The sequence below is a fragment of the Python bivittatus genome, unplaced genomic scaffold, assembly GCF_059951505.1.
Source record: "Python bivittatus isolate LINGU-HERP-01145 unplaced genomic scaffold, Pbiv_v1 ctg000210_np1212, whole genome shotgun sequence".
NCBI classification, from domain to species: domain Eukaryota; kingdom Metazoa; phylum Chordata; class Lepidosauria; order Squamata; family Pythonidae; genus Python; species Python bivittatus.
Window position 1 is genome coordinate 2687472 of NW_028277053.1, and position 15824 is coordinate 2703295.

At 41.1% G+C, this 15824-nt stretch overlaps 1 protein-coding gene across 8 annotated transcripts in view; it reads right to left on the reverse strand.

The window, feature by feature from the left end:
- The window catches only part of LOC103048924 (protein FAM169B), a 100274-nt gene that overhangs the window by 83188 nt on the left and 1262 nt on the right, over positions 1-15824 (reverse strand). For 5 of the 8 annotated variants that reach the window (XM_088139183.1, XM_025167497.2, XM_007429516.3 and 2 more), the window contains exons 2-3: positions 4120-4253; positions 134-233 (exon numbers count right to left, since the gene is read on the reverse strand). In XM_088139183.1, coding sequence (XP_087995309.1) covers positions 134-233; positions 4120-4253 — 234 coding nt within the window. Of the gene's footprint in view, positions 1-133; positions 234-4119; positions 4254-4867; positions 5346-9489; positions 9653-15824 lie in introns of those variants that run through there. The other 3 variants (XM_025167493.2, XM_025167495.2, XM_088139182.1) reach the window with 3 other exon arrangements.

The following is a 15824-nucleotide window of genomic DNA, read 5'->3' on the forward strand; positions in this document are numbered from 1 at the left end:
ATCTTCCATTCTTCCTCTAAGCTCAGAGTAGCTTGTATATAATTCCCAAATGGTTTTCCATATGCCCACAACCCAGGTGCCTTCAGAACCATGCTGAAAGAAAAGAGAAGAGAAAAAAAATCTATTTACTGACCTCTGTTTTTATCTTGGGGATCAGTTAATACCAGGAGTGTGCATTTACTGTCATCTCTGTACAGAGGAAGGAAACTCATTGACGACGTCTCCAGTTTCATCTGTAATCAAAGAGCTTATTTACATTCATGTTCTCCAAGTATGCCAGTTACAAAAAACCAAAAATAATAATAATTAAAAAAAAACAGGAAATCTCTAATGAACAGCAATGCTATTTAAATGTGGGCTTTTGTATCAGATGCATTTTTAGACTGACATTAAAACTAGCTTTTCCGGCTGGCGTACAATGGTTTAGAAGGCAACCATATGAACCGCTGAATGTGGAATTCGATTATGCAGACCGCCCCAATGCTCCAAGTAGGGGAGACGGTGCATCGCTACGGCATCAGATAGGGATTTCAGAAAACGGTGGCTGTGTTGGTTTTGGTAACTATCTAGAGCTGTTAAAGGAGTGGGCAGGACGTCCATTCTCTAAACAAATAAACAAATTACACGTTCTAGTATTCGGATGTTATGAGGAGCAGTGTCTGAAGAGGGAGGGAGGGAAAGATGGTATAAAAGAGACGAGAGAGAAAGTGAGAGAAGGAGGGAGGGAGGGGAAAGTTGGTGTAAAAGAGATGACAGAGAAAGTGAACAAATAAACAAATTACACATTCTAGTATTCAGATGTTATGAGGAGCAGTGTCTGAAGAGGGAGGGAGGGAGGGAGGAGATGGTGTAAAGAGACGAGAGAGAAAGTCAGAGAGAGAAAGATGGAGGAAGGAGGGAAGGGAAAGATGGTGTAAAAGAGACGAGAGAGAAAGTCAGAGAGAGAAAGATGGAGGAAGGAGGGAAGGGAAAGATGGTGTAAAAGAGACGAGAGAGAAAGTCAGAGAGAGAAAGATGGAGGAAGGAGGGAAGGGAAAGATGGTATAAAAGATGAGAAAGTGAACAAATAAACAAATTACACATTCTAGTATTCAGATGTTATGAGGAGCAATGTCTGAAGAGGGAGGGAGGGAAGGAAGGAAGGGAAAGATGGTGTAAAAGATGAGAGAGAAAGAGAGAGAGAAAGAGGAAGGGAGGGAGGGAGGATTACCACAGCTGGTTCTCATAAGAGAAAACCATGGTTTTCTTGTGTTAGTGCTGGACTTAACCAATGCATGTGAAAAACTTTCAGTACCTTAAAACTTGATATACAATGGTACCATGAGAAAAATCTTCTTTATTTTCTTCTTTCAGCACTTTTTTCCCAAATAACTTTATTAGATTTTTAATATAAAAAGATAAAAACTAACAAGAACGAGTAATTAATATAGAAAGCAGAGAAGAGAAAAAGTTAAAGAATGAAAAAGAAAACAAGGTCCAAAATGCAGAAAGAAAAAGAAACACAAAAGAAAAATGACTCCCGACTTTCTTTTACAACAGATATAAGTATAAAGTTGCTTTAAGCTCTTACTCTAAGTTTACAACATAACTCATTTTTTTCTGTTGTTTATTATTATTTCTAATCATCAAATCCATATATCATGATTTCATTTTTTTTCTGTTTCATGCAAAAAGTCCAAAAGGGTTCCCAACCAGCATTAAAATTAATCAATGTCTTTTCTCTAATCAAAGCTATCAATTTTGCCATATCAGCCAGCTCCATCAACTTCACCATCCATTCTTCCATTGTAGGTAACGTCAAATCTTTCCACCATTTGCATATAAAAGTCTCGTTGGTTTTACCATATATAAAAACAAAGTTCCATGGTTTTTTCCCAATGGTTCATCCATCAGTTGCAAAATAAATATTTCTGGTTTCGATTTGTGTGTTAGTGTTTAAGGTCTTCTGGATTAATATATGTATTTGAGTCCAGAATGTTTTAGCTTTTTTACATGTCCTCCCAACATGATAAAAAGTCCTCTCTTGTGGTTCATTCCTCTTGTTGTTCATTCTTTCAGCTCTCGTTCAATTTATTAAAGAGAATTAGTTTTCAAAATAACTTTCAAAGGAGAAGAGAAATTCAGTGAAAGTCTCCTAGAAGGAGTATGGTGCTCCTGCGCTCCTTTAGTTACAAAGAGGTAATATGGGATTGTCTTGACTTTTATAGTGGAAACCTCTCCAGCCACCTATAGCTTTTCTACCTTCAATTCCATCTCAACCCAAAACAACCTTGTTCCTCCTCTCAGGGTTTTTTTGTTAAGATTGGGAAGAGTAGACAGCTAGGAAACGATGGAAAGACCTCCCAGAGAAGAAACAAGAAGCAATCTCTTCCAGGAATAAAGCCATCTCAAGGGACAACTGCAGGACTGCACTTCTGTCTGTTCTGCCTCTGAGATTCCAAGCTTCATATTTTCATCATAATCTAATTTTAATTCAGACAGACTTCAAGTGCCTAGACAAATGGGGCTCCTTAATGCCATGACTGCTTCAATAGGGCTCCATCTGCAGATACCATCTCTCTGCTCCCCACCCTAAGTGCAGCAGGAAGTCAAAATAATATTTACGTTCCAACTGTCAACCACGGAAATCAAGAAATTTTGGAATCAAGGGCAAAACGGCACCCTCAGGTCACCCTCTTACGTCTTATCACTGAAAGGTTTGCAAGGTCACTTAGTTCTTCCCACCTCCAAGCCCCCGCTGGGCACCAGACGGATGCCAACGCTCAACCCTCTTCTGTGATTTCCAAGCCCCCTTTCCTGGTTGGGTTTAGCCTGGGAAGCAACTGTGCTTCTCGGACACCAGGGGGCAATAAAATTGTATTTTGTGCCAGACCGACTCTTCTCTCTGGCTATGCAAAACCCCATCTCAGCCATTGCTGGCTTTTTCTTCTTCTTGGAAATCACTGCAAACTCTACTCCAAAATTGCACAAAGCCAGATTTCAACTTGCTGTTCTATTGCTCCCATTCAGGAGCATCGGCCACTTACTGAAGCCTTTTCTGGCCTGGCACGTCAGAGAAATGTATGAAGCAGAAATCTGCACTCCAAAAGGAGACCCAAAGGATGAGGAATGGGAGATGGACATATAGACAACATCTACCCCCAGCTGGGAATAGCTTGCGCTGCAGAGATAATCTGCAAGCATTTTTATCTCTTCTCCATCAAGCCTTTTGGGTTCACATTTTCCATAACAACATGATACACACTCAAAAACTCGACTTGCTGGAATCAAAAAGCCCCTCTGGTACCAAAAGGAAATCAACTGTATCCAAGTGGTCAAAGATCATACAGTAAGAACTTTCTATTTACAATGCAAATTCTTCTCCCAGATCGGAGTCCAAACCAAAGAAGGACTTCAGTCATAGCTATGGGCTTGCATGCATTCTGGATAATTGCTCAAGTTTTTCACCAAGCAGACATGTTTCCCACTTGACAAATCAAAATGCTTTGGAAAATATCTCTCCAACTCCATTTCAAAACAGGCTCCTCGCCCAGCAGAGCACCAATGAAAAGTCCCCTGGGTCACACCAAACTACTTACACAGAACTCAGCCACTTGTGATTAATTCAACAAATCATGGCCTACTGTGGCAGATTAATCAGATCTCTGCCATTGACAGCCACTGCAAGCAGTATGGCTGGTACAAATAATGGGCTATTATCTTATCTTGGACAACAGCAACAATATCGCTGACGTTCTGCTGTTCCACACCACTGCATTGAAGGGCTATCCACCCAGCAGAAAACTATACCAGCATGAAATTTGCTGTCCCCATCACCAACCACCATCTGACTTCCACTGCCTCTGTTCCCGGCCACTGCCTATTTCTTTCCAAAGTAATAAATGACATGGTATTTTACATTTGAGGTTACCCTTGGATGATGCTGATGTCAACGTTGATCTGCCCCACCAACGTGGTTGGTGATAAGATGTGGGACAAGGAGTGAGGAGACCCAAAAGGTCATTGGGTGACCTAGGGGCAGCCTCAGCCCAATCTATCTCGCAGGGTTGCTGTGGTGGAGGAACACAGGAAGAGGGATACTACGGACGCTTTGATATATGAAAAATACAGTAGACTTACATTCTCTTGGCCTGGAACAGAGAAATGCTCTGCAGCTAATGATGCTTCCTCTATACGTTTTGCATGATTCTTGTGAGGCCCTGTTTCCAGAATGTCCAAGTTTTCATCTTTAATATCCATTGGAAAAACACAATCTGGGAGAAGGAAGAATATGAAGGGTCAACCTTGATACAGATTACTCAAATCCTGACCACCAAAGGGGCCTGCAGTGTGGGCAAAAAAGTCAAGATGGCAGCTGCAATGGCATGATCAAACCCCCATCCTTTTTTATATGCAAAATGCACTATCGGCATCAAATTCTACAGCCAGTTATCGATCCTGCCTTTTGAGGAAACTGCACCAACAATTTTTCTCAATGTTCCTTTAGATATTGATTCCCAAACATCAATGCTACTGATCGCTGAGATTAGGACATGTAATCAGTGAGTTGTTCAGATGCGTTAAAAATTTAAAAATCCCTTGTTAGATGCGTTAAAAATTTAAAAATCCCTTGTTAGATTAGGCATCAGACTTAGCATGCTAACTTGGCTAACTTAGCATGCTAGCATGGCTAGCACAACATGCTAACTTTGGTTAATATTAACCATGGTTTGTAACCTAGCACATTGTGCAAACACAGTGGCTTTTATGGCTGGATGTATTGTGTGAGCCCAGAAAATGAGTTAATTCAGTCACCAGGTTACATATGCTACATGCATACAAAATAGTTACGTAACTACAGATGACAAATCTCTTTTCACAAGCTCACCTCCATCATAGGAACTGGGAGCTTATGGCCTCCCAGATGTTGGAATGAAACCCTGACCACCAGCCATGTAGACTTTGGGTGGACGTTGACAACAGCAATACATGGAGACCACAAGTTACCAACTCTTATGGCAGCTATGAGACAGACAGACAGACAGACAATCGCTGAATTATTTTAAAAACCCAAACTACCGTCCCACAGTGAAATGCAACTGATAAACTATTAAAACTCAACCTATTACCATTTGAGATGCAGTATCTTTACTCCTCTCTATATTCAAGACTTGGCCCCATCAGGGATACCAGAAATGTCTCCTTCAACGTCTACCTCAGAAAGGCAAACAATGGGAATTAAAGTATACAAAGTGAAAGCAAAACCACAGAAACCATTTTTGTCTCACTGCAGTGGCTGAGAAATCACATCAATTTGAAGTTTAAAGGAAGGTTAGCAAACATGTCTACCTCCTTTTGAATGTTGTAGGAGAACCACAAGAATAACAAGTACTGTAGTTCAAGCTAGGTCTCTCTCTCCCCCCCCCTTTTTTTTTTTGCCTTTGAGTCAATGTTGACTCCTGGTGATCGCCTGGACAAGTCTCTGCAGTTTTCTTGGCAAGGGCTTTTCACAAGTGCCAAGGCCTCCTTCCTAGGGCTGAGAGGTCACCCAGCTGGCTTCATGCCTAAGGCAGGGACGAGAACTCATGGTCCTCTGGTTTCTACCCTGGTGCCTTCACCACACCACCAAACCGGCTCTCCGGTCTCTTCTTAGGTCTCTACATAAGCAAAACATGGAAAGCTTCCAGCGCTTGAAGTGGCTAAACAAATCTGAGAGCCACTGTATTCAAATATATCCCACTTACTGCAAAATTTCTCCTTGGGTTTTCAAAGTCATAATCTTCCAGCCAAGACAAAGATCTACTAGCCCTCACATGATGTAACCCACCACTGGAAATGCAAGATTGTCAACTTGGAATTACAGCATTCTCATTCTCTGGATGACCATCACAATAGTTTACAGATCTGGATGGCCTGAAGTGGCAATATTTATTCAGCAATTTTTTATAGGGCCCCAAGACCAAGACTCTGGCTTCTCCCTTGTGATTCAGGATGATTTGTAACAAAATGGCAAACTCTATTACATATATGAAGCACTAAGTAACCTATTTTGTTGGTGCAACTCCTAACATGGTAGTGTCTGCTGCCCTCAACCACAGAGATTTTCTTTTACTCAATGACACCATTTGAAGGAGATGACCACTGCAAACTGATTTAGCTATGAATATTCCAGCCTACCCACCACCGCCACCGCCACCAAAGAGCACAATTTCAACCACCGAGAATAGGTTACAGTGTTGTCTCAACGGAGCATGAATGCTGAGTCCTCGGTCATCTCCAAGAATGGTTTTCCTCTTTCTTCAATGCTTGTGTCAGAACAAGCCAGAGGAAAGTTATAGAAGATTTACCGGTGAACTGAACTCTAGGTGTGCAGTCAGGTGCATTTAGATGGCACAGTTGCTATCTACAATGGGATAGCCACCAACATAGCTCGGGACTCCTCCTTTCATTATTGTTTTTAGCTGCCTGTATTATCCAAATGTGGGGGATGCTTCTTCAGACCAGAACAAGCCAAAGCAGGAAATCCATAGTTATGTTTCCCTGCTTGATTTGTTCCAGCCAGAAGAAATTATCACACAAGATTCAGATGACACAGCCATCTAAAAACAAATGGTGGGTGGATGGTGGGTGACTATCAAGTTACGAAGGAGCAGCCCAGGGCATGTTCACAACAAAGCCAAAGTCAGAAGCCGCCATGTCACTGAAATCTATCCACTGGCTTGAATGAACAGTTAAAATTCAGTTTACCAATTAAAAATTATTTGAAAATACATGTTTTCCCATAGACAGGTAGGGAGAAGATCATGGTGCTGAGAAAGCACACGGATGAAGAGTTAGATGTCTCCTCCTTAACCGTTCCCTTATTCTCAATCATCCCTACTTCAAGATTTTCCAGATTTAAAACTGGCTGCCAGATGGAGCCTCCTTTGAGCTGAGTTCAATTTCTGGAGACTTCATGGACATTTCCATGCAGTTTTTTGGCAGCAACATGGAAGTGGTTTGCCAATACAGTAAACCCTCAACTTAACCCACCAATAGGGGAAAGGGATGTCCGTTAAAGCAGAAAGCCCATTAAATTCAAATGGGATTTTACACGCTTAGATTTCATTATCATATGCGTTCCAGCAATAGGATTTTATGCATGCTTATTTTATACATCTCATGCATTCCATGCATGGGTAAAAATGGGAATGGGATTTTACCCATGCATATATTACCTATTCTATCCAAGCATAGAATGGCAAATGGGATTTTCCAGATGTGTGAAAGCATACAGTGTATGACCAGATTTCCTCCCGTGCATTCAAAATCCACAGGATGAGCTCCATTAATTTGGAGGTTTACTGTACCTCTCTCCCTCCTCTTTTTTTTTTTTAACCTCCCAGTCTAGTCCACAGCCGTAAGATTTCTATGCATGTACTAACCAGACCTGGCTCTCCTTTAGCTTTTCAAGATCAGCCAAGGTCAGCTAGGAACTTCCACCTAGCAGTGTTCCAGATTAGCTGCTGGTCTACAGCTACATCCATTTGCTAGACTTTGCCCAGCACTACCTAGAAGGACGGGCATCAGAATGACTTCCTTCTTAAGCCTACAGCTTTTGAGCACAGTTGCGTAGCCAGAATGGTGGTCAGAAGACCTCAAACTGAAACCCTACGGTCTCCAAGGTTCTCATTACAGTTGTTGTTTCGATTCCCTCACAAAACAAAAACCAACTCTTGGTATCTTCCTTGGACAGAGAGATAGAAAGACTGTAAATGGCTCTCTTCAAAGCCTGTCAAATAACTATATAAGGGAAAGGGTACCCGTTCTACATGAGGAAAAGAAAGGAGACATCATTATTACTCAGTGCGCTGACATATTTCTGAGTGGAGGAATGCCCTGTAGGATTAACAGCAATCTTATTTTTAACATCTTTATGCACAGATTGAAGTTGACAAGGCACGCGCTTCCATGAACAGCAAGATACAAAGCGTTCCACACAGCACACTGTATTCTTTCCCAGTAATGCTTGAATCCTAGATATAGCATCTCTCACCCTCATAAAAACTCTGCCAAGAATTCAAAATTCACTTTAAATTCCAGAGACGTCCAGTGAACAAGTCTTCTCTACAATCATTCATTTGAACGAACCCAACAATGAGCCATCTACCTAAAAAGATGGAAAAACATCACAGGGCCAAACCTTAACCAGAACTATCTTTTATTTTTAATTCTTGCCAGCTAATATCTTCAGTGTATAGCCCCACCCAAAAACCCAAGAATTTCATTCATGTTTTATTGAAGCCAGCTTCCTTTTGCAGGGGAATCTAGCTGGACTGAAGCAAAAAATTACAGCTCTGTTGGTTGTTAGGGGGGGAAAAAATCTTGTATCTGTATTAGTGACATACATTTATTTACTTTTAAATCTAGGCGTCAGAATTGTGCAGCACTTCCAGCTTTCTCAAATGTAAGACGGGAGATTAATCTACCTATTGGACTTCTGTTTAAAAGAGTTGCAAGGGGAAAAAAACGTAGCATAGCCACGCTATTTTCATATTTATGCTATCTTTATAAACTGATGTATTTTGTTGAGGCAGACCAACACTTGTTCTCGCTTCATCTATCAGCCAGACAAGAGGGGAGGCGTTCCAGCAAGTACAAAGTAAAAACTTGTGAAAAATGGTCAGCATTACTCTTCTACTTGCTACTTTCTACAAAGGGGTCCCTTCTCTCCCCCCCCCAGGAGCTGGAGAGTCCAAAACATTACTGAATTTAAACAGCTGGATTGCATTAAAAAAAAAAAGCTATTCTCCCTAGTGATATAGAAAGAGGATATTCTGTTGGAAAGTTACAATAAGCCCACACCGGTGTGATTTTAAAAAACAACAAACTTATAGAAAGATGATTAACAAAGGGTGGGGGGTGGAGGTAGAGTTGTAAAACATGAAACTAGAGGGGTGGTCTTCTGCCACCAAAGAAAAGGTACCATATAGCCATCCGGTGAGTAAATTTAGAACAAGAGGCCGCCTGGGTTGGAGAGATTCCAGACATTCGAGCTCTTGCATTTCTGCAAAGCTGAGAGAGACTCTGCCATCTTAAATAACCCAAGTTGGTAAACAAGGTCAGGACGGGACTGGACGTCACATGTCCCGATTCTGCAGCCGCAATGTCAACAAAGATCTTGGCCAGTAGATAGCAGCCTTGGCTCCGTTTTACACAGAGCCATTAGCTCCGTTCACGCTGGCGAGGAAAGGCTCCTGTTTAATGCAAAGGAAATAACGTGCATTTTTTTACGGCACTGGGCACCCTCTCGATCTTTTCTGTTACCAAGGGCAAGGAAAAGGAAGGAAAAATCCCTCCATCAGATCATTCAAAATTGATTTCTCCTAACTAAAGTTTACAGAAAACCTCGATAAAAGCGGGTTTCAGTTTAAAATGGGACCTCTGCAGCTAGTTCACTGGTTTTCATCGGAGCAGAATATTTGGCTGCCTGGCGTAGAAAGTAGAAACGTGCCTCAGCTGTATACTCACAACTCAAGGTTGACAGCACCCCAGGACAGATGTGATTTTGCTCCCGGCAGCAGAAATGACCTGAAACGGTTCATCTCCGTCCCTCCCACCATCAAAGTGCAGGAATCGTAAATGAGTAACTAAACATTCGCTGCCTTTTCATGACACCCCAAACCAGCTGCCCTGTCCTGCGTGCGAACAGGACCCGCTCGGCAGACAATGGGATCTGCAAGTCATGCTTTGGGTACACATTGTCTACCAATCAATTTTCTTCGAAAAATCTGTTAAGCACCTGCCGTAGAACAGCCACATTTCAACAATGTTGTGGTTGAAAATTGCAAATCAGAACACGTCCTGAAAAACAGGATGGGCTGAGACCTATACGGCACGCTTGGTGAGATAGTTATTAAACAAAACTAGGGGAAAAAAAATATGCTATGTGAAATGTTATATGCTGCTTAAGGATCTCCAAAGACATTTTTTCAGTAGTAAAAAGTAGCTGAAATTAAATTTTTGCTCAGGGTAAAAATCAAGGTGATGAAGAACATCATCATGTTCTTGAATAGTGTGGGTTTAAACATGACATTTAATTACTGGTATATTTAGAAATTATTTTAATCGGAATAGTTGTAAATATTTTAAGCCATGGAGCTCAACAATATATACTTCATTTACCCTAGATTGTAAGGGGAAAATAAACTGTGTTAAGGTGGTCTCAAATCTTCAAGCATGAATAGATGGGCTTCTTAGACATAACTACTTGAAAAAATTAAAGTCAGTTACAGAAATCAGTTCATTTCTAATTTGACAGATGGTGGGCAACCTCTAGTTACCCAATTTCATTTGTACTATATTAATAATTAGATTATGTGCCATCAAGTCGGTGTTGACTCTTAGCAACTATGCAGATAGATCTTCTCTAGGAAGGCTGGTTGATCCTTCAGGTCTTCCAACGGTGCACCCATCACCTCTGTAACTAAGTCCATCCACCTTGCTTTTGGTCATCCTCTTCTCTTTCCTTCCACCTTTCCCAGCATTACAGACCTCTCCTGAAACCACATCTTTGCTTAATATATCTGAATTAATAATTAGGCCACTAATTAAGCTACATGCTACATGATATGTATAGCATGCAGCTACCCCCGTTCGTTTGCTTACAGTATGAGGGCAGTCCTGCTCCTATCTGGGCACCCTCCCAAGGTGTACACATCAACCTAGAAATCTCAGCAATGATGAAGTTTGCTATAAAGTTGTGGGAATTGACATCCATACATCAGAAGGTTCCCAGCTCAGGAAGGACTATTTTACAAGATGATCTCTCAAAGCCATGTTGATTCTGCAATTATTCTAGCCCCTGGTAGGAGAGGGCATCAACAGAGCTTGTTTTTCTTCTAATTCCTGGCCAGAAGAAAGACTAAAACATGCCGCCAGAGTTTTCCTAGTTCCTACTTTCAGAGGCTCTATTTTAATTTTTAGATATTTCAGGGCCCCGGGTTTTGTAGGCATAGCAAAGTTATCTCTGAAATAGATGCTTTCCATTTTCTAAAAAGTATATTAGGCTTGGGGGCTACAGATCGCCCATCCCTATCCTAGGGATACACAAGTTACACATTATCACACCAGTGATATTGCAAGAAAAATCATGTTTACAACTCATGTTCTCATTGGAGAACGGTTAATAAGCTTCCAGCCAATCTCTGGGATGTTCTAGAATACACCCAAAAAAACCCCACCGCATTGCTAAGCATTACATTTCCAACCATTTTCATGGAGTCAGTGGAAAAAGTAAGAAAAAAAAATTGTCACCCTCCCCTAACAGCTGTAGAAGATGGGAGAGGTAATCTGGAGGGCCCTGGGTTGAGATTCAGCTGTCAAATGGGGATATGCCAAATGACTAGCCACACAGTATCCTTGACACACAAAAAGCCAACTACATTTTAGCCTACCACGTGGTTCCAACCCAGCCCGTGTGGTTATATCAACACAGAAATGCGACGAACGTGATTAAAACCATGGGGATATAAAAAGCTACACCACCAAGCATTTGTAGCATGTCTTTCCCTGTCCTGAAGTGAAATTCTGCCTGTTCAAAACCGCAGGCTTAGATTTCATCACCATCAAGATAGCCTGGGCTGAAGCAAAGTCAGAAATATTCTACAACCCAAAGAATGTATTTTTTTTTCAATGCCACAAATACAAGCCAACAAAAGCCAAGTGGCTTTGAAGTGAAATCCCACAAGGAAAAACAAAGTGGCTGTAAACAATCACGACAGTGATCTGTCAGTCTCCCCGTAAGGCAGATTTCTTTTAAGAACTGACCATAGGTTATTATACAAGCAAAATTACAGTGCGTGTTGCATCTCCCAAGCAGGAGAAGGTTCAACAGCCAGGAGCCACTCCTGGAGACGGGGGGGGGGTGCGTTGAAAGATGAGAGATGATGCTACAACACAGGGAAGAGACGCATAATTTTCTGAATGGGTGGCTTTCAGAGGTATCATGGGGGATGTGAAAGTTTTTCTTAAGGTTTTAAACCATGTTTCAGAGCACTCCCACAAGAAGATTCTGCACCAGTTGGAAAGCCTTTGTGGGCTTCAGTGTGCCCATGAGGATAGTGGCGTTGGAGAAATGAAATGAAGTATTTCTGCCTCTGCCACGCAGGAGTTCAAAGGACCATACAGTGTTTTTATTTTTATTTTTTTATTTATTAAATTTCTCACCTGCCCATCTCCCCCCAATGGGGGAACTCTGGGTGACTCACGACAAACATTAAAAACATAAATATATATAATTTTAGGTGCTGTGGCTCTGCTTCTCTTTGGAAGGAACTCTCATTTCACCTTTTCTCCTAGCTGCTAAGGTCCAGGTCCTATGAGGGCAATGCCAGCTTGACAGCTTTGCAGCTCTCCCTGGGTAGCACAGAGCAAAGGAGGTGGGTGAAACTGACAAGTATTTTGCCAATGTCTTCCTTGCTTTGGAGAAGTCAGATTGGCATAAAAAATACCAGACCTTGTATGTTTGCTTGCTTTCCAGGGGTGGGGGGGTAACTGTAGGACTTGCAACAGCTCAGAGCGAGTCTCTGCTTTTCACTCCCTCTTTTCTGCATTTCAACTCAGCAGAAGTGATGACAATCACAGACTGGCATGCATAACGCTGCTTCTGAGGGTCTGGGGAAAGAAAAGGTGGCAGCATTGGCAGCATAGGAGTGTCTTAAAGCTTAACAAATAGATTTTCTCTACAACTTGCCTAAAAATTGGCTACCAATTTTTTGTAGTCTGCTGCTAAACTCTGGTGGTGCCACCAGAGCTTCACAGCTGCCAGTCACCAAACTCTGCTATAAAAGAACCACAAAGTCATTCTCAGAGTGTGGATCTTCAAAGAGCCAAGGCATCAACTTCCCAACAAGGAAACATCAACAGGCTAAGGGAAGGTCTGCAGAAATACAGACAGTAGTCCTCAGGTCATGTCGGTTCATTCAGCAACTGTTCAAAATTACAACAGCACTGAATGAGGGAGACTTATGACTGGTCCTCGGAGTTCTGGCCGTCACAGCATCCCTGAGGTCATGTGATCATGATTTCCGACATTCCCTGCTGGCTTCCCACAAGCAAAGTCAATGAGGAAGCCAGCAGGAAGTCGGAAGTCATAGTCACACTTCCTCGGAAGGTCCTCGCTTAATGACAGCAACCAGGACTGCTCAAAATGCTGTCACTAAGCAACACGGTCCTATGACATCATGCTTTATGACCATGTTGCTTAGAGACAGCCATTCCAGTCCCAACTGTCGTTGTAAGCCGAGGACTGCCTGTATAAACATTCCAGTAAAACAGACTTCAAAAGGAAGATGGGCAAAATATAGTGAGCACCAGGTATATTCACCAGTGATGGAATTCTATATATATAAATAATATGTTGCTTAGCAGTCCTTCAAATATGGAAAGGCCTGATTTGCACAAAGAAGATATTTAAGGAAAGTTTATGTGACTTAATAACCCTATAGCAGTATTTTTTTTAAAATATATAATTTTTATTAAAGAAAATTTTTACAAAGTTAAAAGATAAACACAAAGTTAAAAGATAAACACACACACACACACACACACACACACACATATATATATATATGAGTGAGAAAGAGAAAGAGAAAAGAGTGTTGAAAACAATAGAAAGAAAAAGGGGGAAAATACTTAAAGAAGCAACTTCTGATCTTCTTTACAACAGTTAGACATACTGTCAGGATCTACGCAAGCTAGAAACCATAGTTTCATACTTAATACCATTTGCCCTCTTCGAAATTAAATAACATCGTTCCCTTCTTCACATATACAGCTCTTTCTAATCAGTAAAGCCAGAAATCACCCATTCATTTTTATCCATTTTCAGCAAAAAGTCCATAAAGGGTTTCCAGTCTTTCATAAAAGTAGTTTTGTTCCCTCCCTAATCAAACAAGTCAATTAAGCCACCTAGAGCAGTGTTTCTCAACCTTGGTCACTTGAAGATGGGTGGACTTCAGCTCCCAGAATTCCCCAGCCAGCATGGCTGGCTGGGGAATTCTGGGAGCTGAAGTCCACCCATCTTCAAGTGGCCATGGTTGAGAAACACTGCCCTATAGCAAAGCAATTCTGTGACTCACTCAGAGCATATATATCCAGGGTGTGGGAAACTTCTTTTCCATGACGAATATCAAAATGGCCCAGAGGAATCTGTTTCAATGGGCAAAATAAATCTTATAGATCCTTTTCAAGGTCTTCCAGCCAAGAACAAAAGACGCTAAATACTTCTGAATCATAATTTAGCCATCAACTGGCCCTCAAGTTGGTTTTAATTTTAACACTTCCTTATTAGGAAAGCTGTTTCACGCAAATCATGAACACCGTCTCCAAGAATAATACCACATATTAAAAGAAGCGACAGATTAAAAAAAATTAAAATTTCAAATTAAGTTGGAATGAATCCAGCATGGCTGATTTCACTGGAATTCCAGCGAATTTATGTAACTCTTTGGCTGCATAAAACAGGTTGTAGGGACACCAAACTATCTTTACAAAGTAAACACTACAGTTGCAGTTCATTTTGTAAAATAAATCCAGCCGAGGAAAAAAATGCTGTTATTGCCCAGAGTAAAACAATAACAAGCAGTAATACAAACGACAAATCTGATCAGATCGAAAACGCCAAGTACCAAAAAAGAGGAATCAAAAATACAATTTCGATACACTATTAATGGTCAGATTATCATGGAAAAATTCATACTGGTGTTTTTACTTTTCAGCATGGGGCGAAGAGTACAAAACAGATACAGTCAATCAGTACAAGAAGTAAAGGCTAGATTCATGATGATACTACCCAGAATTTAGATTTTTTTTTTTTTTACAGCTTGCTAAGCCAGAAACCAACCGCTGTGATATGAAAACAGGGTTTACGGCTTACCGTACATTGTGTACCCCGCCGATTGTGATTCCTTCAATGAACAAATAAACCACGATTTAATACCATATGTGAACTCAGTCATTAAACAGGAAATGTGAAGTCGGTTCCAGATCCAGTTCAGGGGCCCAAAGTTTATTATTTATTTATTTAATTAATTAATTAAATTTATCCCCGCCCATCTCCCCCCAATGGTTCAAATCAAATTAAGAATTTTCTTGAATCCATCTGGCAAAAAAGTAGAATCCAAAAGAATCAAAGGAAAGGAAAACATCGCCATCCCCAGTCCTATTCGCAGACCAGTGTTTTTCAACCTTGGCAACTTTAAGGTACGTGGACTTCAACTCCCAGAATTCCCCAGCCAGCATGGCTGGCTAGGGAATTCTGGGAGTTGAAGTCCACGCATCTTAAAGTTGCCAAGGTTGAAAAACCCTGTTGTCGACAGAACTAGAATGTTTACTGTTACTTCTATGCACCTCAGTTAATTATAACGTTGCTTTAATACCCTGTTTTTTTAACAAGAATAAAATTCATTGTTGCAATCAAAAAAGGGAGAAAGAGCTTTGATTGTACAGGATTGACAAGCCTTCAAAACATGATTAAGTAGGAAATGGCAAAGAGGGGAAAGGAATTATTACCAGCCGGACTTAAGGAAACGAAAACAAGACAAGCCGAAGTTTGCTTTCAGAGCAAAAATTGTTTCAAGTTCGCATAAACCATGTTGCATCTTTAGGCTTCAGATGGACTGAAGGGGAGGCAAACAGGCTAAACGCACAGCCCATTCGAAAGCATTGCGTTTCTAAACAGCATCTGTTACAAACTAATAAACATAACTTAAAAGGACACAGACCTTTAATTGTTACCAAATGTGGACTTACTCAAAAACGCTGCAAGGCCATCTCTTACCAAAAGCCTCAGGAGAAGCCACAAG